This window comes from Hippocampus bargibanti, linkage group LG06 (genome assembly GCF_051943395.1).
Source record: "Hippocampus bargibanti isolate YZ-2025 linkage group LG06, ASM5194339v1, whole genome shotgun sequence".
Lineage (NCBI taxonomy): Eukaryota > Metazoa > Chordata > Actinopteri > Syngnathiformes > Syngnathidae > Hippocampus > Hippocampus bargibanti.
Window position 1 is genome coordinate 20006260 of NC_142739.1, and position 26631 is coordinate 20032890.

Consider the following 26631-nt stretch of genomic DNA (forward strand, 5'->3'; position numbering starts at 1 on the left):
TTGGAAATGCGCACACGCCGAGCTTACTGACTGCTGCTTTATTCCTGGCCGCCTGGCGTCGCCTCTGCGTGCCCTCCTGGAGTAAACGCCCCCCTGCCCTCCCAGACCCCCCACTCCCCAATACCAACCACCAGCCACAACTCCTCCTCCTCAATACCTGACTATCAACGTCCTCCACAGGCCGCTGACCTGAACAGTAACAGCAAAGTGGTTTACAATGAAGTGTAGTGTAGTTCTATGGTCACAATGTTTGGATGACGTTGTACCAGTTGGTGGTTCTTTTTCTCTGGGAATAAATACATTTACTTACACTGCATTTGTCAGGATCAATTTTGTTGTTGTCAACATTAAATAAAGTTTGGTTGATGTTATTTCCTTTTTGTCATGCTCATTATTATTTATTTTTGTTTGTTTGTTTGAAAACTATCAGCTCCCTCCAACTACTTTTGTGTTGTCTAAGTATTTATAATAATAATAATAATAATAATAATAATACATTTTATTTATAAGCGCCTTTCAAAACTCTCAAGGACACTTTATAGTCACAGGGTAAGTTTTTCTGTGGGTGAGTTGCGGCACCCAGACTATTTATGTTACATTCTTAGACAAATCAGGTTTACAGTATCTCGCTTGGATTGCACAAGTTGCCATCTATAATAATTCCAGGTGAATGTAAACCACAAGGATGGCTGATTGCAAGAAACACATTTTGACATTTTTGCAACAAAACTGCCCTCATTTGCTTTATTTATATGTCTGAATAAATAAAGATTTTGAAAGCATTTCATACTTTTCGACTTCGACTCTCGCACTTCAAATCATCTTTTCCCATTGAAATCAATGGAAATGCTGCTAATTCGTTTTAGTCACCCGTGATCCACGGGTGAAAAGGACACTTTGATCCTCTCCTCTTTCATTTAGAATTACTTCATGTAAAAAGACAGTAGTATACAGAAAGTACTTAAGAATGAATGCCTCTGTGTATTTTTGTTGTCAAGTTATTTGTTATCCTGTTTGTTGTTGCTCTTTTGACTTCAAGATGGCGCTGTGAAAATGGCTGCCTTTACAGCAGCTCTGTATTTTTTTTTTTACTTCTTCCTTTCCTTTACTCTTTCTTTCATAACTTTTCTGCACTGCGCGACTAATAAAGGTAAATCCAATCCAAGCCAAGCCAAGCCAATAAATCTCAGCATTTTCTAATCACAAATCATAACTTGGAAATTGTCACTAAAACACAACTTGTCTGGATACGTGAATCACCATGTAGTTACAGTATTTACATAACTATGTCATGACTAAAGGACAGAAAGTTCAAAAATAATCAACAGTGGCAATGAGGCTAATTATTAGCTTATGATAATCACACTTTTTTTTTCATTCAACTTTCCTTTTAGATAAAATACTCTGAATAAAGCGTTTTGTTGAACATGACACAAAGTAACAACAGAAAGAGACTTCTTCTTACCTGAGGTCCCCGTCGTATTCGAAGTTGCAATAACTGGATTCACGTGTGAATCAGGTGGCATTCTAAAAAGGGCTACTGGCCTCACTGAATTTAAGTTCACTAGTTTGTCGCGTTCACATGTCTGAAGACCGGATCCAATCTTTACATCCAACACTCCATCTGAAAGGCGGGTGCATTGGAAGTGGTCCGATGCTGCCATCTTGGATTCAGGTGAATCTGCGATAGTCGAGATGGGTGATGCAGATTTAACATGAAGGTGAACTGCACTCGCTGAAACGCCACCTGACACGGCTAACAGCCACAGTGTTACGCCGGACAACATGGAAGAAAAAATATTCAAGTATTGCATGTTATGGAGAGTTGTTTCATGATATTTTGACAGAGGAAACCAACATTAAATAGCCTGAACTTTTGTTAGATTCCCAGCGACGCAGTATCATACTGTAACTGCAAATATAAACAGTATTTGTTAATTTGTCGTGACATTTCAACACAACAGGGTGGGAGATGTACTGTAATCTTCATATACATACAGTGGGGGTCGGGAACCGTTGGGAAATGTCAAAATGTATTATTTAAAATAACTTAGCATTAATATGAATGGTTTCCCGTTCCTCATGATTGGGAAAAAATTGGGAATCTATCGATCGATAGATAGATAGATAGATAGATAGATAGATAGATAGATAGATAGATAGATAGATAGATAGATAGATAGATAGATAGATAGATAGATAGATAGATAGATAGATAGATAGATAGATAGATAGATAGATAGATAGATAGATAGATAGATAGATAGATAGATAGATAGATAGATAGATAGATATCAGCTATTCTGATTGCTGCTAGTTTGAAAAGATTCATATCAGTGGAACAAAGTCAATGGCACAAACGGATAAAATCAATCTTTAAAACGTCATGTTCAATGATAGACAGACACACTTTTTTTAATTTTGACAATTTAATCACAGTATGATGTTATTTATCTTAGTTGACATCGACAGGCATTTCAATCCCTTCTAAGGCCAAAAAATAACACTTGGCAGTATTTTCCAGAGTGAAGAGGAAAAAACGTATTCAAAAATACAAACCAAAGACACACTTCTCACACTTATCGTGCCGAAAAACAAAACATGCAGGAGTGCAAGGATGACATTTATCAAGCACACGTCATGCTCACACTGCGGCCATCGTCCCCAAATGAAGACATCGGACAACATAATAACAATTCATTTCCGCAATTAAGCCGCAGGGGGTATTTATTTCCTCAAGTGCGGGCCTCTATATGCCTTGACGAGAACACTTTGTTTGGATCAATATAAAACAATGTTAGCTTCGTATTACAATTCATGCTAATTGCAAACTCTCCCAACGCATTAACATAACACACACGACTCTGTCACCATATAATGTGCGGTCATCTTTCATAGTATACCGCATAAATTGACATCATTTTCCAAAATATTTTTTACGTGCCTCGGCAGCTGCTGCTGTTCTGGTTAGCACAGATTGGAAATGGGCCAAGGCAGTAAGCTGGTGTTTTATATCCGTGGATGAATGACAAGAGTCTATGCGGCCCGTCAATGACGCTAACTGCCTTTTGGTGAAAAGGGGATTTAATTGTGAGGCACTTATTTATTTATTCATGTATGTATTTATGTATTTCTTTATTATAAAATGGATGCCACACGTTGTGTGGCGAAAAGGGTATGGATTGATTGGAGAAATGCGTTCGATCCTTAAAATGTCGGTGGCTAGGGTACATGATTTTTCATTAAATATTGTCACGATGAAACATTCCGTAAAAGCGAATTTAAAAGAAAATGGTATGGCACTTTCATGGGAAAAAAAACAACTATTCATAAAATAAATAAACATTTAGTCAAATCTATGCATAAATATTACATTTTTCCTTTATTGTTTTTAGAGTATTTCACTTGACTGGCAAACGGTAAATTTTCCATTTTACTGATAAGAAAACAGATTTGTGTTGAATTAAGCAAAAATGACTTAATCAACTTTGTGAATAAATATGTTTGATATCATAGTATACATTCATTTCCATCCTAGGAAGAAAAATAATTGAAGTGGCATTTTCCTAAAAAGAAAAATATAGATATCGCTGCTACAAATGAATCAATACCTTTGGAGAGAAATGTTATTTTACTCCAAAAGATTTATTGAGGTGGCATTTAAAATGTTATGTAATATTTACTCAAAAACAAAATATATTTTGCTGGATTTTATATATTTTTTTCCTGTTTCTTACAAGATTTTAATTTGACAATCTTTCATTTCTTTGCATATTTAGCACCAGCACTTTTTTGGTTGGTTTCATTTTAAATAGCGTAGTTATAGAAAACAAAACACTCTTGCAAATGTTTCCTGAATGTACACAATGGGAAATGTTTTATCACCCTAAATATGTATACATAACATAAATCAACGGAAGGGTATTAACTTCTTAATGGAACATACGCACAGGAAAGTTATTTGGGCTGCTTTATCCACTCAAATAAAACCCGAGTAGCGGTACCTGATTAAGATTCAGTCATCCATTCCTGAAAAAAAAAAAAACGCCATGCAGGTATTTCAAAAAGTGGGCAAGAAAAGTTAGCACGGTTTAGGTGACCGCCAAATGGCAAAAATAATTGCATCAGAAGCACACCAAAATAAATAATAAACATAATAATGACAATGTACGTCGACTTAAACGTTTGATCAGTTCCGTGAGCAAGCTCATGACTAAATATACTGCTTAAATTATGTTTTTCCTTCAATTTTAGAACTTACATTCTAACAGAAGACAGGCTTAAACATCAGTCTTCATTTAGGCGGCAGCAGCACAAAGCATAAAAATATCGACCAAGTGACACCTCCTAGCTTAAAAACAGTGAAGTTGTAAGGGCTGACAAGTCAAGGTATGACTGTAAAAATATACATGCCGAAGCCTCGCGAAAAAACACATTCTTTCAGGCATAGCCCAACAATGATAATTAAATAAACAGTGTGGATCGAAATAGCGCTCAGAGACTCGCCTGATAGAACCGACACACTAAGATATCAAGCAGGCAACCATGCGAGCCCCACGCATCACCTAACGCGTCCAAGAGAATCGAGGATCAGCCCGCACGCTATGTTTTTTTTTTCTTTCATTTCTGACAAGGTCTTGGAGGACCTGTAAAATAGTTTTAAGGATCAGTCTTTGCTCTCGGCCCGCCTTCTCCTCACCAGTGTAGAGAAGAAGCTTCGGCTTTGCTGAGGACCCATCAGCATGGGAGCTTGGTTCTTGTGGATGATCTCAATCTGGCAATAAATAAATACATAAATAAATAAATAAATAAATACAGTGGAGACATTTAATGTGTCTGGATTTAAATGATGTTCAGTAGCTGCAGACCTGCTGGAGGTGTGTATCAGATTTTGTTTTCGCAATCAGTAGTGACAATTTCAAGGTGAGACTTACGAACCGTACGAGTAAGTCTTTTTTTCACGTCCTTCAGTTTGCGTTCAACGATCGTCTCCCAAATTTCAATGTGTTCAAAACATGTCAGAGGATGGGGATTATTTATTTGTCGATTTATTGATTGATGGATTTATTTCTTATTGATTTATTGACTTATTGATGTATTGATTTATTGATTAATTGACTTATTAATGTAATTGTTTATTTATTACCAATTTATTGATTTATTGATTGATTTCATATTTTATTTATTTATTTAATTTAAATGTTTAATGTAATGTGATTTAATTAAATTGAATACTATTTAATAATATTTAATTTAATTCTATTAAATTTGATACTGAGGGCGGCTGGTAGTCGAGTGGTTAGCACACCGTCTTCACAGTGCAGAGGTCGCCGGTTCGCATCCCGGCCTCCCTGTGTGGAGTTTGCATGTTCTCCCTGGACCTGCATGGGTTTTCTCCGGGTCCTCCGGTTTCCTCCCACACTCCAAAAACATGTATGGCAGGCAGATTGACCACTCCAAATTGTCCCTAGGTGTGAGTGTGAGAGTGACTGTTGTATGTCTTTGTGTGCCCTGTGATTGGCTGGCAACCAATTCAGGGTGTCCCCCGCCTCGTGCCCGAAAACAGCTGAGATAGGCTCCAGCACCCCCCGCGACCCTAATGAGGAATAAACGGTACGGAAAAAAAAAAAATGTGATGAGATTTAATTTGATACTAAATAATATGTAATTTAATACTATGCCATTTAATGTAATCATATTTAGTTTTATAATATTAATTTAATTAATTAATTGATTTACTCACTCATCTATTAATTTAATCTAATTTAATCGAATTTAATACTTTTAATATTAAATTTAATACTATTTAATATGTAATTTAATACTATGCAATTTAATGTAATCATATTTAGTTTTATAATATTTAATTTAATTAATTTATTTATTTACTCACTCATTTATTAATCATTTATCATACCAAATCTTCTTCTTCTTTTCCTTTCGGCTTTTCCCCTCAGGGGTCGCCACAACGAATCAATGTCCTCCATCTATCCCGGTTTTGTGCATCCTCTTCATGTCCTCTTTGACCACATCCATAAACCTCCTCTTTGGTCTTCCTCTCGGTCTCCTGCCTGGCAGTTCAAGGCTCAGCATCCTTTTCCCGATATAGTCGCTCTCTCTCCTCAGGACATGTCCAAACCATCTCAGTCTGGCCTCTCTGACTTTCTCTCCAAAGCCTCTAATATGAGTTGTCCCTCTAATGTACTCTTACGTTATCATATTTAATCGGATTTTATTTATGGATTTATTTTCTTTATTTATTTATTATTTACTTTAAATAAATTTAATACTATTTAATAATATGTATTTTTTTCTTTTATAATATTTAATTTAATGTATTTATTTACTCACTCATCTTAATGTAATTTAATCGAATTTAATACTTTTAATATTTAATTTAATACCATTAAATAAAACCAATAATTTAATACTATGTAATTTAATAATTTTAATAATATTTAATTTAATACCATTAGATAAAACTAATAATTTAATACTATGTAATTTAATGTAAGAATTTTATAATATTTAATTTAATAATATTGTATTTTATTTTACCACATATTTTTAGGGTGATAGTTTATGTGTTAATAGTTCTGAAATGAGCACCCGATGGCCCATGGATCGTACCGGTGAGTAGCTCGTTGATTCCTTCCCCCCCAAAAACATTTGTGAGGATATGACAAGAAGATTTTTGCTCATACAGAACATGCAAATCTGCCTGTGGCGTACGGCGAATATGTGGGGTTGGTCTGTAGGTTTAACTTGTAATATCAACAGTCGTCACCAGATGGCAGACGTGTCTTATACTACCCTACGATTGAACGCTTGCCGTCTTAAAATCTGACTGTTTTATGTGATTTTGACTGAGATCCATTTTCTGACAAACTTGTTTAAAAAATTACGGAAGCGTTCCTGTTTATTTTTATTATGTTGTCAACTGTACCTGATGAAATGTAATGTCATGTTCACATCTGTCTCCACGCGCCAAGTGTTTTCTCCCTCACCTTTTCACAGTGAAACACGTCGCCTTGTTTGAGCTTGGTTTGTCTTTTAATTATGACGGGCCACTCAAGACGAGCCACGCACTTCCCATCCGCAACCCGACGAGGCATAGCGTGACCAAACGAGCGGCCACGAGGGTTCTTTCAGCAATTTCCAAGCCGGCTCCTTCTTCACGTGTGTTGTTTCAACGCTCGCAGAAAACATCACAGTCCAAATGGGATGTTAACCCACTAATTATTAACAACAAGTATGCAAATTTCGGCGCATGAATAAACATATTGACGAGTGTCTGTCAGGGCATTTGCATTTCTGAGCGACGTCTGACATGTTTCTCGTTCGCTTTGATGAACAGGTTGCGGGATGTTACGCTCTTTTCACGTGTGATTGCACTAATGGATGCTAATTATTCTTTCATTTTTACATCATGCATAGCACAAATTAGCCCACCATCCAAATATGATCTTGGTTGAATTTGTTTGCCGCAAATTCCACGAAGTATAAAGTTAACGTCAACCCAAAAGTTTCAGTACGTGACGTCTCTCCATAGAGATATGCGAGATTATTTTGTAGAGTGAATGATCGGGAATATTCGTGTCATGACTTTGTCGAGAGGTTTTGGGGGAGGTCCATACCAAATACGCAGACAAACATTTGGGGAATTTCTGCATTGTGAGACCAAAAAAAATCTGATCTTATCTTATCTTAAAGGACAACCGACGTCTTCGGACAAGTTGTGTGCATAATTTGTATAATGGCTTCAAATGACTTCTACTGAGCATATTTTACAAAAATTCCACCGCATATAGCTATATTTTACGTTCAAAGACTCGCGCTGAATATTCAGGAAGTCTTGTTTTTGAGTTGGTGACGAGTCCGTACGTGACGTCACTAAAGGACCGCCCCTGACCGTAAAAAAAGACGCATTCTAGCGGTCCTTCCATCACGTCAATGTATTTTGCTGTACTTGTTTGGTCTGGGGACCTCGTGTTGCACCCAAAAGCCACCAGAAGGCCAGAAGAGGGCATTCAAGCGCCATATAAGGAATTTATCAGCCCGTGGAAACGGAGGTGGCCACAGGATGTCACCATTTTGTGCCTCTTTTTTGAGAGATTTTCCCCCAATGTTGCCTCAAAATGGCACACATAAATTCTTTAATTGATTGCAAACATGTATACTTTCCTCTTCAGAACTATTTTTATTGGTGTTTTGAATTTGGCTAAAAATATCATACTGCATGTTTTGGGTATTTTAGATGCTATAAAACTTTTTAATTATGTCAGTTAAAAAACAAAAAAGTGACGTCGGTTGTCCTTTAAAGATGCATAGGGGTCGGGAAGACTTACAGTGCATGGAGTCTGCATCCAAGGTTCACCGTCAATCTGCATGGGAAGTGATTTACTGGTTCTGCAAGAGAAAATGTAAAGTTACCAATTCATGGCTTAATTAGTACAAATGGAGAACCTGATGCTAGTATTTCAGACAGTGGGCTGCCGAAACGGGTTGTCGTAGAAATGTTCAATGAAAAACGATGATGGGAAAAAGAAGTTTGCTGCAGAACCATTGGAAGAAAACCAGCTGATTTAATTGGACCAAAATAAGTTGCTGCCTAGACGGGTTGCCATCTAAGGTTCACCATCAATTTGCATGGGAAGCGACTTACTGATTCTGCAAGAGAGAATCCAAAGTTACCAATTGAAAGCTGAAATGGTAAAAATGGAGAACCTGGGGTTGTTGTCTTAGATTATGGTATTTCAGACTGTGGGCTGCCTAAACGGGTTGCCGTAAAAATGCTCAATGAAACACGACAAGAGGTAACAGAAGTTTGCAGCAGAACCATGAGGAGAAAACCAGCAGGTTAAATTGGAACAAAATAAGTTGCTGCCTAGAAGGGTTGCCATTCAAGGTTCACAGTCAATCTGCATGGGAAGTGACTTACTGGTTCTGCAAGAGAGAATGAAAATTTACCAATTCAAGGTTGAAAATGTGAAAATTGAGAATCTGACGTTGTTGTCCTTGATGCTGTTAATTCAGACTGCGGGATGCCTAAACAGGTTGCCATAAAAATACTCAATGAAATATGACGAGAGGTAGCAGAAGTTTGCAGGTTGAATGAAATATGACGAGAGGTAGCAGAAGTTTGCCGCATAACCATTCAAAGAAAACGCGCAGGTTAAATTAGAACAAAATAAATTGCTGCCTGGACGGGTTGCCACCCAAAAAAGGTGAATTACTGGTTCTGCAAGAGAGAATTCAAAGTAACCAACTCAAGGCTAAAATTGTAAAAATGGATAACCTGATTCTGGTATTTTAAACTGGGGGCTGCCTAAACGGGTTGCCGAAGAAATGCACAAGAGGAAACAGAAGTTTGGTGTAGAATTATTCAAAGAAAACCAGGAGGTTAAATTTGACCAAAATAAGTTGCTGCCTAGGCGGGTTGCCATAGAAATTTTATTTGCAATAGTTTTTAAAAGAATTCAGTCAGCTTGTTAATTCAGACCAAACTCGTACCCACCTAAACAGGCTGCCACAAAAAGAAATTCAATTTTTGAATCAAATCTCTTCACGATGAGCACAAACCTAATGGTGACGGAGGAGCACTGTGCCAGGCGTCTTCCGGCACTCTTCAGACCAGTGTAGATTTGTCCCATCTCCATGGCTCCCTCCAGCCCGACCACCTCCAACAACTGATCAGACAGGTCTGAAACACAGAAATGCGGTCAGTGAAGACAAGTAGGAAAACAAACATGAAATAAAAATATCGAGAAACTTCAGCGATTAAGCTAATTGGGGGACTCTGTGTGCCCTGCAATTGGCTGGAAACCAGTTCAGGGTGTCCCCCACCTATTGCCCAAGTACAGCTGCCATAGGGTCCATCATGCCCGTGACCTTTGTGAGGATAAATCGGATCAGAAAATGGATGAATGTATAGATGAAGCGAACTTAAATCAAATGGTTCCGCTTTCAAATCCAAACATATCCTACCCCAATTGCACTGTGCGTCAAATTGTTTTGGATTGGATTGGATTTGCTTTTATTAGTCTTGCAGTGGAGAAATGTATATTTCACAGCATCAAAGTGATGAAAGTAAGAGGGAAGAAAACAAGTCGAAAAACAAAATACAGGAGCTGCTGGAAAGGCAGCCACTCTCGGCGCCATCTTGAAGTCTAAAGAACAAATAAAAAACTAAATAGCAAATAATATGATATCACAAAAACAAAGAGTCATTCATTCTTAAGCACTTTCTGTACCCTCTTTGTTGCATGAAGCAGTTCTAGATAAAAGAGGAGAGGATCAAAGCATCCTTTTCAACAGTGGATCAGGGATGTCATAGTGAATATCCACGTCTACTACAAGCTAAACATTGAAAGCAAACACGAAGCTGTAGCATCCACGAAAAGAGATTGTCTCACATCTCCTGTTCAACGTAAATCCACTTCAATTCCAAGCTGCGACAGTTTCATATGCGCATCGGTGCTCTGCGCTTTCTTCTTAAGGAGATATTAAAGGAGATATTACCCTTCAAACATCGTATCTAACCTCTCGGCAGCCCCACCCCCCACCCAAAAAAGGTAAAAGGAGAGTTCCACACAAACACACAGTTGTGTTTATAAGTAAAAAAATACTGTTGAAAAAAAGTCAGGTGTAAGAGAACAAAAGATAGCGCCACTCCTCACTTGTCGACATCTGCATCTGAGACACGTAAACGGCGAGTTACCAACAGCAGTGCATCAATTAATTAGATTGCACCGGCAATGTCAGGCAATCTTGTGATCATATCATTATTAATTTGCACTGATGTGTATTGATTTTGGCCCGGTTGGAGGCTTGGGTGTCACGCGGGGGTCCCATCTGCTTCAGCCTCCTACCCTTCCCTCCTCGAATTAAAGAGCCGCTGCCTTCACGGTCGGGAGTGCGTTGACATTAATTGAAACTCAGCCTTTCAGTTTTTTTTTCTCCAGGCCCGTTGAATGCGTGCGTGGTTGTGGACCGGCTGCTCCGAACCTGTCGCGTTTGCTTTCCTGTGGCTGTTTGTTGTTGTCGCAGCCGTCACCATGGTGATGGACAGGCGTCGTTCTCTATCTGGGGCTGTGAGTGAGCTGCTTTTCAGGGTCACACTGTGTGTACATACACAGATGACACCAGGCCTTCCCTCCCCCGTTTTCTCACCCGAGTGCAAACGCTTTCACGCAGGTGACGTGCACCTTGTCCCTACGGGTCGGGATTATTTTTCTACCTCCCAAGAAAGATTCAAAATAGCAGTTTGGAAATAGAGACGGATGAAGTTAGAGCTCAGCTGACTAAACAGACTGTCATATAAATGCAACAAAAAAAAAAGATTTTTGCACGCGACCATAATTGGTATTAATGTAGATTGACAAAGACCAGAATTACTTTGTTCCCTAAGAAAATGGCAAATAATTATTTATTACTTATTTATCTTATTATTGGTTTATAATGCCAGCAACTAGCAAGTCAATTCAGACCTTCTTGTTCCTTAAATGGGGAGTCATGGAATACTCAATAGAAAAAATAGGTGTACTAAAACTTAGGAGTACTTTTATTCAGACCCATATTTTGTTACTAAACGGGCTGCCATAGAAATGCTAATAAAAGGTATTTTGGCAGGTGACCATTAAGAACAACTGAATTTAAAGGACAACCGACGTCTCCGGACAAGTTATGCCCATAATTTGTAAAATGGCTTCAAATGACTTCTACTGAGCGTAGTTTACAAAGATTCCACCGCATATAGCTATATTTTACATTTTAAGACTCGCGCTGAATATTCAGGAAGTCTTGATTTTGAGTTGGTGACGTGTCCGTACGTGACGTCACTAAAGGAATGCCCCTGACCGAAAAAAATACGCATTGTAGCGGTCCTTCCATCACGTCAATGTATTTTGCTGTACATGTTGGTCTGGGGACCTCGTGTTGCACCCAAAAGCCGCCAGGAGAGGGCGTCCAAGCTCCATATAAGGAATTTATCAGCCTGTGGAAACGGAGGTGGCCACAGGAGGTCGCCATTTTGTGCCTCTGAGACATTTCCCCTCAATGTTGCCTCAAAATGGCATGGAATAAATGCTTCAATCCATTGCAAACATGTATGCTTTCCTCTTCAGAACTATTTGAATCATATTCATAACTGGATGTGTAACAAGAAAGCATATTCTCCGAATCTGAAGCCATTGATTTGATTCTCCAGCAATGCAAGACGTCTTGGCGTGACGTCACGAACTGGGGGCGGGACTTTCTGAAAATGCCCAATTCGCAGCTCAATTTTTTTTGCAGATTTTGGACACTTTAAGTCATTTTTATTGGTGTTTTGCATTTGAATAAAAATATCATACTGCGTGTTTTGTGTATTTTAGGTATTTTAGATGCTATAAAACGTTTTTCTGATGTCAGTTAAGAAACAAAAAAGTGACGTCGGTTGTCCTTTGAAGTAGGATTTGTTCCCTAAAAAAAGGCAACAAATTATTTTTTATTTATTTATCATGTAATTATTATTGGTGTGAATGACAGTAACTAGCAAGTCAATTCAGATCTACTTGCTGCTTAAATGGGGAGTCATGGAATACTCAAGAAAAATAGGCGGTGCCACTGTGTAATAAAACTGTATAAATAACTACAGTAGTTTTATTCAGACCCATATTTAGTGACTAAACAGGCTGCCATAGAAATATTATGACAGAGCCAGCTCAATACGTCTGTGTAAGCTCTCAGTCGTACAGGAGTGGTCTATCGATGAAAAGGTTTCTTCAGGTTCAATAAGGTTCAATTTGGATCGTTCATACAATAGCCTGCTTAGGCAACATAGGATTAGTAATACTGATGAGGTGATACCGGAAGAAGTGGGGCAATCAGGCCAGTCGTTAGTCAGAACGACAGTAACTATCAGTGGAGCAGCTGCAGGGTGTAGTCCTCTACTCCCCCCAACCTGAGAGCAGGGACTTATCATAGCAGAGTCCGGCACCACCATGTCTGGACAGTAGGGATATATATATAGGGCCTAAACTACCAGTAAGACTTTAGTTTGCTGACGAAGTTTCTTGGATAAGAAGTGAAACGTCCGACACCTTCAAAGAAGTACAGATGACGGCTGAAGAAACCTTTTCATCGAGAGAGCCAGCTCAACTAGGGATATCTGTTGAAAAAGGCTTCTGTAAAAATATAAAATTTTAGAAATAAAAATGGCGGCACGGTAGTCGAGTGGTTAGCACGCTGGCCATGCAGTGCAGAGGTCGCCGGTTCGTGTCCCGCTCCAGCCTCCCTGTGTGGAGTTTGCATGTTCTCCCCGGGCCCGCGTGGGTTTTCTCCGGTTTCCTCCCACATTCCAAGAACATGCATGGCAGGCAGATTGAACAACTGAAATTGTCCCGAGGTGTGAGTGTGAGAGTGGCTGTTGTTTGTCTTTGTATGCCCTGTGATTGGTTGGCAACCAATTCAGGGTGTCCCCCGCCTCGTGCCGGAAGACAGCTGGGACTGGCTCCAGCACCCCCCATGACCCTAATGAGGAATAAGCGGTATGGACAATGGATGGATGGATAAATAAAAAGAATACGTTCAGTCATTCACTGCCATTCACGAATTGATTTGGGAATTGAAAATATGACGTGGAGCGCCATTCCCGAATTTGTTCAGGTTTTTGTTTTTCTTGCAGGGGGTTGCCGATAAAGTGCTGGTCAGACCTCTGGCAATGTCTTTTCCATTCCACAAGGGTTATGAATATGTATGTATTGTATTTTGTACAGCCTCCCCCATTTCGAAGTTAGATAACTCCAGACCTATATTACTTAGGAAATAACTCTTTTTTCTTATGAAAGAAGAGAGTCTAAGGTTTCTTACGCTGTATTGAATGTTTAGGTTGTCCTAAAAGTCAATATTCTGTAAATCCTGCAATTTGAGTGACAATGACAAAAACTCTGGCACTGGAGTGGACATATTTTTGCAAATCGTCTGGCAGAGTTAAAAACAAAAATAATAAATCGATAGCCACCTAAAAAGGCACCCAGGAAAAGAAATTCATTATAGTGCAGGAGATTTTTAATCTCAACAAAACAAACTTCTCTCTATCCTCCATTTGACGTCAGACAAAAGAAGCTCTCTGCTATCGAGGCATCAGCAAGCCCGTCAAGTCGGAGGATTTCTCCAGGCGACCAATGAGCTCTTCACAAGGATCTTGTCTTGGGACATCAGTCCCAAAAGCAACACACTCACCCACAGTGGGCAAAAAAAGGACTCCCATTGTAAATAATTCACTCCTTAGCCAGTCCCTTCCACCCGAGGGGCTTGTCTCCTGGCGTCGCCAGCAGGGTGATTTAACAGCTCTAGAAAGGTCAGCTGCACACATACGCGCACACAGAGAAACACGAGGATGCCAGCCTGCACACACACACACACACACACACACACACACACACACACACACACACACACACACACACACACACACACGCACACGCACACACGCACACACGCACGCACCCACACACACTAAAATCTGCCAAGGGTTTGATCCATGTGTCGTGCTCGACTATGCCCCCTCTTGTGAGTGCACTTGTGTGTGTTTACCATAAAATCAACCTGTTTTTTGTTGCAGGGAGACTTGTTGCATCTGAATCAATATGGTGGTCCATGATGGTCACAAACTTTCATATATTTCTGTGATTGTTTGAATTGAATGCGTGGAAGTATGTTGAGGGTGAGAAAATTAATTGTGGCGGCCGATCTTGTCATTTCTCCAAATTGGTCCCAGAATAAGCTTTGAAGGTTTTGTTTATTTGTTTATTTTGAAGGTTTTGGTTATTTGTGCCCACTCAGGGAGAAAATTGGTCATTGGTTTTGTCCGTGTGGCTCTTACGGCAAATTGAGCTTTTTTTCCTGTAATTGTGATATTTATTAATGTGTTTATGTATTCATTTATTCATTGTATTCATGTATGTGTTGATCTATTTATTTATGTCTGTATTTATTTAGTATGTATGTATGTATGTATGTATGTATGTATGTATGTATGTATGTATGTATGTATGTATGTATGTTATTTATAAGCTAAATGGGATGCAAACTTACTTCCAAGCTTCTGATACTGGTGTGCCATTATAAAACATCAGATTCTTATTTCAATATTTCCTTTCTATTTATTGAGTTCTTAGATATATGTTGTAGTCGACTTCCGATTCTGAGTTCTACGTTTTATTTTGAATTTTTATTTCAGAAAATGTTTAATTCATCAATGAACCAGCTTCTGCAATGTCTGACACGTTTTGCGAGGTGGTGATGGCGGGTGCGGATCCCAAAAAGCAGGCAGGAGGGAGCGGGAGGTTGTTTGACAAATTGTATTAAAATAAAGGTCAGCAGGAACAAAATGTAAAACATCAAAATCATCTGAACGGAAAAAATACAAAGTATCAAAAGAAGACCAAAAGTCCGGCAAGGTTAAACAAACACATGCACAGCATACACAATGCATGCAGCAAACAAGCAGCAAACATGCAGCAAACAATGAACCGACACCGGATGGTATCAGTGATTAAAACGACCAGCACCTGCGAGGCTGCAGGCAGGGCTGACGTCGCTACCCGTTGGTCGCAAATCTGATCGGGACGACCAGCACCTGTGCAGGTGCAGGCGGGGCCGACAGCGCCCCCCGTTGGTCGGCAACCCGATCATGACAATGTATCGACAACAATCAGCAGTTTTTTTGACGACGATACTAGTGCAGCGTGTTCTACCGGAAACAAATTCCTTGTGTGTTCTACATACTTGGCAATAAAGATGATTCTGATTCTGATTCTGATCTTCCTCTCACAATGTTTTCCATTTCAACTGGTCTTAACTCATTCACTGCCAGATATATGCAAAAATGTGTCCATTTTAGTGCCAGGGTTATTGGCATTTTCACTTAAATTCAAGGCCCCACAGAATATTAAACCATCATTTCAGCGTAAGAAACCTTAGACTCTCTTCTTTCATGAGAAAGAAAAAATAATTCCTAAATTATATGGATCTAGAGTTATCGGAGCTTGAAATGGGGCGGCTGTACAAAATATAAGGCAACACATACTGTACATTGGTTTATATAGCGCTTTAACAACAGCTGAATATGGAACAAAGCGCTAACATGGAAAAACAAGGAAAATGCTGCCCCCTTGTGGAAAAGAAAAAATATTTCCAAAATGCCTGGCCAGCGCTTTGTCTGCACCCGAGCATGAAAATCCAAAACCCAAACAAATTCAGGAATGGCGCTCTATGTCATATTTTCAATTCCCAAGTAAATTTGTGAACAGCACTGAATGAGTTAATATTGTGATGGAAAATGAGAGCCATTTTCGGTCTGTTATTGCTGTTAGCGGTTAGCCACAGTCCCCTTTTCGTTTTGGGCCAATGGCCAAGTGACGGCCGTCCTTTTGACGTAAAAGGAGGCGTGGGAGTCTGCTCCCATTAACCGAGCCTGTCCTCCGCTGTCTTCGCAAAGCCATTAATACGCAAGTGACAGTTCCAAATAGTGACACTGTTCGCAAACAAAAGCCGTTCGCTGTGATTCACCTTGTCACCCGTGAAATATTCATAAACTCGTGAAAAGTTTGGGGTTCCAAGTTTGGTGTTGAATGTTTCCATTCGACTGCTCTCACCTTGAACTGCAAACATGAGCTCTTTGGGATCAGTCAAAGGCGCCGCCCTCCTGTCCGGACCTTTCTTGGCCGCCTTGCGGTGACCTCGCCTCTTCTTGCTTTCGCCCCACAAGTTGGAGCCGCCGTGCATGCTGGGAATGTTGAGGATGGCGATGCCCTCGAGGGAGACGGAGCTCAGATCCAGGGTCACGCCGTCACACTTTCAGCAAGAGAAGACAGAAGAAGGGTCACCATTGGACAATTTAAGCGTGTTTGTGCGTGCAGGTGTGCATGCGGGTGACCCAAGTGGTTAGAATGTCGACCTCATAGTACAGAGGTACCGGATTTGATTCCAGCTATGGCCTCCATGTGTGGCGTTTGGATGTTCTCCCCAGTCCTGCGTGGGTTTTGTCCGGGTATTTCGGTTTCGTCCCACATTCCAAAACCACGCATGGGAGGCTGATTAAACACTCTAAATTGTCCGTAGGTGTGAATGTGAGCAATGAGGGACTTTTTTGTCTGTGTAAACTGTGATTGACCGACAACATGTTTATGGTGTCCCCCGCCTACTGCCTGAAGACAGCTACGATAGACTATAACAACCCTGCAACCCTAGTGAGGATAACGTCGAACAGAAAAGGAATTGTGTGTGTGCGTATGCGCACACGTGCGTGTGTGTGTGCGTGTGTGTGTATATGTGTCCACATTTCTTATCCAAATGAATACAAGGCTTTAAAAATGATAAACTGTACTCTGATTCTCATTTGGTATCACTAATTACCTTTATGCAGCAACAAAGTCTAATGGGAACACAATACAATACAATAGTGATTTATAGAGGCTATAAATAGGCTGAAGCTGTAAAAAGCGCCAAAACAAACGAAAACTTATTCGGTGACTGTAAAGTGTCCTTGACAGTTTTGAAAGGTGCTTATAAATGAAATGTATTATTATTATTATTATTATTATTATTATTATTATTATTATTATTATTATCAAAACAATTAACAAAGTAAAATCATGTGGCAAAGCCCTTCACTTCCACATTTACGGAGCAGTGGAATTAGCACAATTCGGATCTATTTCTGCTAAATCAAGGTGGTCATCTAAAAAACAGCTCACACCGCTCACATTATGGCTATTTATAACAGACTGTGTTTTTTTTATGATACAGGCATCAATAAATTCCGAGTTGGACTTTCAGTGCAGTGCCACATTATGCTGGGTAGCACTGAGGTCTACTTGAATAATAGTATAATTAACAGCAAGAGAGTGAAAACAGGTGTTAAAAATATTCTAAGTGTACTGTATTTTTCGGTATGTAAGGCACACCGGGGTATAAGGTGCACCTGAAGGGAATGGTGTATTTTCATTTGTTTCCATATATGAGGCGCACCAGAATATAAGTCACACATTCAATGAATGAAAAAACGTTTCCAAATATACTATATACAGTAAATATATAAAAGTTTCCAAATATACGGCACACCACATTATAAGGAGCGACAGTCGAAGACATATGTCCCTTTGTGGCTACAGAAAAAGCGAGTTGCTTGTTCTGTAGCCACAAAGGGACATATGTCTTCTTGTGCCGGTCCAAAGCCCGGATAAATACAGAGGGTTGTGTCTGGAAGGGAATCCGACGTAAAAGCTTGGCCAAAACAAACATGCGGATCAAACCTCTAAAGATGGAGGACATTGATTTGCTGTGGCGACCCCTTGAAGGGAAAAGCCGAAAGGAAGAGAAGAAGAAGAAGTTGAGGCATGGGGTTACACACGACTTCTTCTACAAGGCAAAATGGAGTCGTTGGCAGTATTTGCGGGTCCTGTTGTGGCTCAATATGACTTGACATATAAGGCGCACCTGCGTATAAGGCGCAGGGTTGTCTTTTGAAGAAAATCAAGGCTTTTGGGTGCGCCTTATTCACTGGAAAATATGCTATGTGTTTTGATTAATGTAAATTTGGTTGAAGCATGTAGGAGGGGGCAACGTTTAAAAAACAACAACATTATATTGCAGATTTGATCCAATTGCAGGTGGACGTCGAATTCTCCCAAACGACCAACAATGGACCGGACTCACCTCAACCTCCAGGAAGTCGTGTAACTTCTTACATGTGGCAGAGAACGTTTCTGACGTGCCAAACTCAAAGTACCACAGCTTGTTCTTTGTTCTGAGAGAGCAAAGGGAAAACAAACGATAAAGAGGCCCCGACAGCAGACAAGACATCAATCTTGTGACAAGTCAATGTGACAAGTCAAAGGTGTACTGTAAAGGTGTAACTTTTGTGAAAAGGGATTTGCTAAACAGCAGTAAGGAAACATGCTGCTGTTATCAGTGCATTACGAATCATCGCGGAATATATGATTGGGCTCCATTCGTTACACATGATGATGATGATGAATGTGATTAAGAAGGCGCTTAGTGGACCATTGATGCACACCATTGAGGAGTTAAGAAGGCAAAGGAGGGTCATGTGTGTGCACCTTCCAATTAACAGAGAACTGGTGGGGGTGGGGTGTTGGAGGTGGATCTAAAGGGGGTGGGGGGATACACTCGCTGGCTTCCTTTGCTAAAACTGACGATCAATGACCTCACCATCTGTCTATACACTCTTACTGTATCACATGAGTGGAGTGGGGAAAACCATTGTACACCAGGGCCACATTTGTCTTTTACATCCAATTTTTATACGATATGAGAAACAGTTCATTTAACTCATTCACTGCCATCCACGATATTTATTCGGGAATTGAAAATATGACGTCGAGCGACATTCCCGAATTTCGTTTTGTGCTTTCATGCTTGGGTGCTGATAAAGCGCTGGCCATGGCCTCTGGCAATGTGTTTTTTTTCCATAAGGGGGCAGCATTTCCGTTTTTTTCCATGTTAGCGCTTTGTGTCTCCTTTTACGTCAAAAGGACGGCCGTCACTTGGAATCTGCGATTGGCACAAAACACAAAGGGGTACTGTGGCTAACCGCTAATAGAGGTGAGAGACCCAAAATGGCGCTCATTTTCCATCACAATGTTAACTCGTTCTCTGCCATTCACAAATTTATTTGGGAATTGAAAATATGACATAAGGCGCCATTATCTAGTTTGCTTGTCGATAAAGCGCTGGCCAACGTCTCTGGCAATGTTTTTTTTTTTTTTTGTTTTCCACAAGGGGAGAGCGTTTCCCTTTTTTCCCATGTAAGCGCTTTGTTCCAGCTTCAGCTGTTGTGAAATCAATTAATTAATACATTTCATTCACAATAAACTCTCAAGGTCACTTTACGGTCACAGATTTTTTTTTTTTCTGTGGGTGAGCAGCGGCAGCCACACGCGGCAGCGTTCACTCAACCCGGAATAACTCAAATAGATAGAAATCTAGCTATCTAGCTAGCTAGCAAACGGCCAGCCAGCTAGATACACTTGGCTTTCGTTTTATAAACCAAAATGTATGTATAGCATTGTATTTTGGATAGCCGCCCTCATTTCAAGCTCATATAACTACAGACTCATATAATTTAGCAATTAACTCTTTTTCCTGATGAAAGAAGAGAGTCTAAGGTTCCTCGCGCTGTATTGAATGATTATGTAGTCCTAAAACTCAATATTCTGTGGGCCCTGGAATTCGAGTGACAATGGCAAATACCCTGGCACAGGAGTGAACATGGACATCTGGCAGTGAATGAGTTAATATAAACTTTTGAAATGAAGCTCATTTTATTATTTGTAATTTATTAACTCAGTTTACAGATGGGCTGGATGAAGGGAATATTCCAGCACCCCTCGCGACCCTAGTGAGGATAAAGCAGGCCACAAAATGAATGAATGAATGAATATACAGTGTATAACATTAATAATTGTTTGGTTTTATCAGTTATAACAGACATTGGAGTCAAATTTTAGCTACATTTGGTCCAAAATAAATATGAGGTTTTGAATAACAGATGCCTGAACAGTGGCCCTTGCGGAACTCCACTTTTGGACATTCTGAGCTACTAATCGATAGTCTGCGTTCATAAGGAATTCCAATTCCACAGATTAGTTTTCATCTTTCCGAAAGACAACTAACAGCGGAATTCCATTTATCTTCCACCGTGAAGGACAAAAATTAATAAATAAACAACAATGCTGACACGCAGAAGTGAATGCAGTAAATAATGGCTGAGATGAGGGGGATGTATTAGTATAAGCAGAGGAAGAATTGCTGAATTATTGATTCCCTCATTAGGACCGTTGTCAGGACCATTTAGCCACTTTATAGATGGGCTTTCGTTAAGTCTATGTGGAAAGGTAGAGGAACTACGCTGATTTATTGTTTGGTCAGTCGGGATGGGAAGAGAGGGAGGGCGGCGGAATGAGGTGAATGGGCACCACTGGACAGAGCGTGTTGGGACGTACACAAATCAGGACAGCGTATTCAAAAGCGATGGTCAATGATTTGTGGGGCAAATGAGCCACGTGGCTGGCAGGTGCGAGTGAAAAATGAGCTATGACAACCTACGGAGAAAATGCATAGAAAAAGTCTGCACACCCCTGATCAAATGCCAGATTATCATAAGATTAAAAACACAGCCAATGATAAATCATTTCAAACTTTCCTGTAATTGAATTACAGTAAAGTCTCGTTATATGGATATTCTCGGGAGTGGGAAAAAATATCGATATAACCGGACTATCGATATATCCGATCCTGCGGCATGTGAATTTTCTCCTTGCGTTCATAGAAATAGTATTGTAATAAGCAGTACTATCGATATAACCGATATCGATATAACGAGACTTTACTGTACTTATAAACAGTTAAAGGACAACTGAAAGGAAAAGTGTATAAAACAGTAGTGAGACCAGCCATGATTTTTGGATTGGAGACAGTGCCACTGAAGAAAAGACAGGAAGCAGAGCTGGAGGTAGCAGAGCTGAAGATTTTCTTTGGGAGTGACCAGGTTGGATAGGATCAGGAATGAGGACATTAGAGCAGAGGTGTCCAAAGTCGGTCCTCGAGGGCCGCCGTCCTGCCTGTTTTCCAGCTCTCCCAGGAGCAACGCACCTGATTCAAATGATCAGCTCAGCTGGAAAACAGGCAGGACAGCGGCCCTCGAGGACCGACTTTGGACACCCCTGCATTAGAGGGACAACTCATATTAGAGGCTTTGGAGAGAAGCCAGACTGAGATGGTTTGGACATGTTCAGAGGAGAGACGGTGACTATATCGGGAGAAGGATGCTGAGCCTTGAACTGCCAGACAGGAGAGGAAGACCGAAGAGGAGGTTTATGGATGTGGCCAAAGAGGACATGAAGGTAGCTGGTGTGAGAGAAGAGGATGCACAAAACCGGGATAGATGGAGGACATTGATTCGCTGTGGCGAATAGTAGTCTTGGTGCAACACACAATGATTCACCATCACATTATTTATGTGTTTTCCTTCTAATTTTGCCATCAACACGGATCAACACAAAGTTTTCAGACCAAACAAAGTACCCAAAGTGCATTGTGTGTCGCTTTATTGGTCAGCGGCGTTCCAGACGTGACGTCACGGCAGGCATCGTCATCAACTCGAAAACAAGACTTCTTGAATATTCAAACGTAAAATATAGCTCTATGCTGTGGAATCTTTGTAAAATATGAAGTGTTTTTACAAATTATGGACAACACTTGTCCACGCCGTTGTGTCCATAATTTAAATCTGGGACATTACATTGCAGTCCTGACAGCTCGAATTGATACAAAATGACTTCTTTAATCGATTGCAAACATGTATGCGTTCCTCTCCAAAACTATTTGAATCATATTCATAACTGGATGAGTAACAAGAAAGCATCTTCTCCAAATCTGAAGCCATTGTTTTGATTCTAGAGCAAGGCAAGATCTCTTGGTGTGACGTCACGACCAGGGGGGCGGGAACTTCTGAAAATGAAACTTTACTGAGGTCATTTTGAAGTAGTTTTGGGGCACTTTAAGTCATATTTATTGGTGTGTTGCATTTGATTAAAAATATCAGCCTGCGTGTTTTGGGTATTTTAGATGCTGTAAAACGTTTTTCTGATGTCAGGTAGGAAACAAAAAAATGGTGTCGGTTGACCTGTAAATGAAAAATGAGCATGAATTACTAAAAGGGAAAAAAGTTAACATTTTTAAATGTTTCATGAAGCATGAAGCTTTTTCAATTGGTTCACAAATCTGTCACATCTCGTTGCCATCCAGGGCGCGCCCCGCCCCTCCTGTCACCTCCTCCGCCAATCTTGGGAGACGGCCCCTCCAATCATCATTCACCTGGGTTCCCACAGCTGATTGTCATTCACTGATTGTGCCTTCTGCCTATATCTGCCTGTCGCTCACTACCGTCTCCGTCGGAGTATTTTTGGACATTGCCGTTTCCACTTCCGTGTTGCCAGGTCTGCTGTCATTTAGTTATCTGCCTCCACTCTTCCCTGTTTGTTATTTTTTGATGCATGTTCCAGTAAAGACTCTTGCTCCATCCAAGCCTGTCACGCTGTGTATTTCGGGTCCTTCCCTATCGCCAAGATTCCGTCGCTCGAGTCCTGCCTCTTTGCACTCGAGCGTCGTAACAAAATCATTAATTGTGATCATTCATCTCCTTAAAAAATTCAATGTATTGATTGTAAACAATGCAAATATTGGTAAAAATAAAACTGAGTTCAATTGTTTGTATACTTAACTCATTCACTGCCATTCACGGATAAAATCGGGAATTGGAACTATGACGTAGAGCGGCATTCCCAAACTAATTCACAATTTGTTTTTTTCATGCTTGGGTGCCATTAAAGCGCTGGCCAGACTTCTGGCAATGTTTTTGATCCCTATCACACATGGGCCGTATTTCCCCATTTTTCAATGTTAACGCTTTGTTACAGCTTCAGCTGTTGTTAAAGCACTATATAAATCAATGTTTGTATTGCATTGTATTTTGGACAGACACCCTCATTTCAAGCTCATATTACTCCAGACTCATATAATTTAGAAATTAACAGATTTTTTTCTGACCAAGTCCAAGGTGTGTTACGCGGCATTGAATGTTTTGAATGTGAAACTCAATATTCTGTGGGTCCAGGAATTTGAGTGACAATGACAAAAACCCTGTCACTGGAGTGGACACATTTTTGCACATCGTCTGGCAGTGAATGAGTGAACAAATACAGAGAATAGATTACAAATTAATTATTCACATAAATAATTTTCCATCAAATGTGGCCTTTGAGCATTCTCTCTCCTTCACCCCGTCTCACATGGTTTATCACTTGCTAAATCTGTACCGATTGAACCCAATTTAGTCATGGGGATCCACAAGCATGTATGACAGGAGGACCACTCCTGACAATTCGCACCACTTAACCTAACAAGCTAACACCATAGCAACAAATCACCCGGACTCCATGTTCATTAGATAATTAGCAGCAGGATTGAATTGTCATTTGTTCCTCGACGACTGACGTCAAACACGGGTTCCTGCACTAATGACAAGGTGTCTTAATTATCGGAGTTCAATGTAACGAAGTGCATTTTCTCAAATGCATGCACGTTTTAGGGTCCAAGAAGACATTATCAAGCAGACTTTTTGTTTATCCCTGAGCAGTTTTGTTGTCTAAATGTCAACATAAAAAATACAGTGATTCAATGATATACACGATTCAATTTTTTCATTGACCACGTTTGTATCTCAAACGTGCATAGCAAATTGTCGTTCACCATGGAAATGAATGAAAAAGGCATGAATGTGTACCAGCTTCACAGAAGAAAATGAAAAAACTAAAAATGTTTGTGCTGTGTTTTGTAACACTTTCACTGCCAGACATGCTAAAATGTGTCCACTCCAGTGCCAGGGCTTTTGTCATTTTCACTCAAATTGGAGAACCCAAAGAATATTGAGTACACAAACATTCAATGCAGTGTTAGAAACCTTAGAGTCTCTTCTTTCAACAGAAACAAAGAGTTAATTCTGAAATTATCGGTCTGGGGTTATATGAGCTTGAAATGAAGGCGGCTGACCAAAATACCTGTAATGTATACATTTTGGTTTCTATAGCGTTTTAACAACAGCTGAAGCTGGAACTAAGCGCTAACATGGGAAAAAAAGGAAATGCTGCCTCCTTGTAGAATGGAAAAAACATTGCCAGAGGACTGGTCAGTGCTTTATCGACACTCCAGCAAGAAAAAAAACAAAAGCTGAACAAATTCGGGAATGACGCTCTACGTCATATTTTCAATTCCAGAATAAATTTGTGAATGGCAGCAAATCAGTTAATGAGGAAAATAAATGTAACTGAAAAAATGGGGGAAAAAAACGCTAATAAACTTTTTGTGAAAAATGGGCAAAAATAGACAACACAAAACAAAACAAGACAACAATATGCAAATCCGCTGGTGCCAAACCACGCGTACGCTGGGTTGTTATTTGTGTGAGCGAAATGCACTTTGAACCCTGAAAGTCTCAAAAGATGACAAAAATAACAAAATAATCTTGACAAATAAACTACAAATGATCATTTAGTCATCCATCTGTACTTTGAGAAAGACAAGATAAAAAACCCCTTCCCTCAAAGCTGCTGCATCTCCACAGGACGTCATGCAAACTTAATGATGCTTCCCGTAGGAGCGATGAGGAGGCAAAAACAATGGCGCTCAAATAGTAATGCAGGAGCAAACCTCAAAACCAACAACGTGTGTGAATGCACTGTATCGATGCAAAGTGAGAGTTGGTTGGCTTGGCCACATGATATCAGCAAGTCAAAGTCAAAAACTGCCGTGTCAAGACAAAACAGAAATGCTAACTAAAGTCTGCCGTTTCAAACTGACCAACCTGTAATATACTCAAGTCAGATGAGAATGAAAAATACAGTAATTAGTTTTTAAAAACAGTTGCCCTGTTTTTATTGACCAAAAAGCATTCCATTTTCACAAAATCCGACAGTGCGCCTTATAATCCAATGCACTTTATATACGGATCAGTATTATGATTTCTTGGACGTAATATCGTATTTTCTATTGTATAAGGTGCACTGGAGTATAAGGCACACCAATAATGGTGTATTTTCAAACTTTTTCCATATTTAAGGCGCACCGGACTATAAGGCGCAACTTCAATGAATGAAAAAAGTTTTCCAAATATATTATATACATATACAAAAGATTTCCAAATATAACGCACACTACATTATAGAGGCTGGGGATACATAGTACTTCCTCTATGAGGGAAATGGAATCGTTGGCTGGTGACAGAAGTTGCGACACCTGTTATGGCTCAATATTACTTCACATATAAGGAGCACCTGCGTATAAGGGGCAGGTTCATCTTTTGAAGAAAATCAATGCTTTTGAGTGTGCCTTATTCACCAGAAAATATGGTATAATTAAATGTTACATAAAGTGTTTTCTTAGAGCTACAGTGAAAGCTGGATATAACTAACGCTGTATTGTATTGTATCCCCTTTAGTGTAGCACAATCATATCCCTGAATTCACAAATAGTATTATACATCCTACTGTATCAGATGTGATATTATTGTGATTATATCATTGTCCTATCTTACAGCAACTTTCAGGACTGCAGACGCTTGCCAATTTACGAACGAGATACGTTCCGAACGGTCGTTCGAAAGGTCAAATTTGTTCGTAAATTGCTTCAGTGCTATATTTTGTATGGAATGTATGTTTAAAGGGCAACTGACGCCACTTTTTTGTTTTTTAACTGACATCAGAAAAACGTTTTATAGCATCTAAAATACCCAAAACACACAGTATGATCTTTTTATTCAAATGCAAAACACCAATAAAAATGACTTGAAGTGTCCAAAATCTGCAAAAAATTGAGCTGCGAATTGGGCATTTTAAGAAAGTCCCGCCCCCAGTTCGTGACATCACGCCAAGACGTCTTGCATTGCTGGAGAATCCAACCAATGGCTTCAGATTCGGAGATTATGCTTTCCTGTTACACATCCAGTTGTGAATAGGATTCAAATAGTTCTGAAGAGGAAAGCATACATGTTTGCAATGGATTGAAGCA

General features: G+C 39.8%; 1 protein-coding gene across 2 annotated transcripts in view; it reads right to left on the reverse strand.

Annotated features, from left to right (window-relative positions):
* Positions 1 to 2421: 2421 nt before the first annotated feature.
* dgkb (diacylglycerol kinase, beta) overlaps positions 2422 to 26631 on the reverse strand; it is an 82477-nt gene continuing 58267 nt past the window's right edge. For both annotated transcript variants that reach the window (XM_088998708.1, XM_088998706.1), the window contains 5 exons: positions 18703 to 18793; positions 16641 to 16839; positions 9583 to 9703; positions 8349 to 8409; positions 2422 to 4774 (listed from right to left, as the gene is read on the reverse strand). In XM_088998708.1, the coding sequence (XP_088854834.1) occupies positions 4667 to 4774; positions 8349 to 8409; positions 9583 to 9703; positions 16641 to 16839; positions 18703 to 18793 (580 nt within the window). In that variant the 3' untranslated portion in view covers positions 2422 to 4666. The remainder of the gene's footprint in view (positions 4775 to 8348; positions 8410 to 9582; positions 9704 to 16640; positions 16840 to 18702; positions 18794 to 26631) is intronic.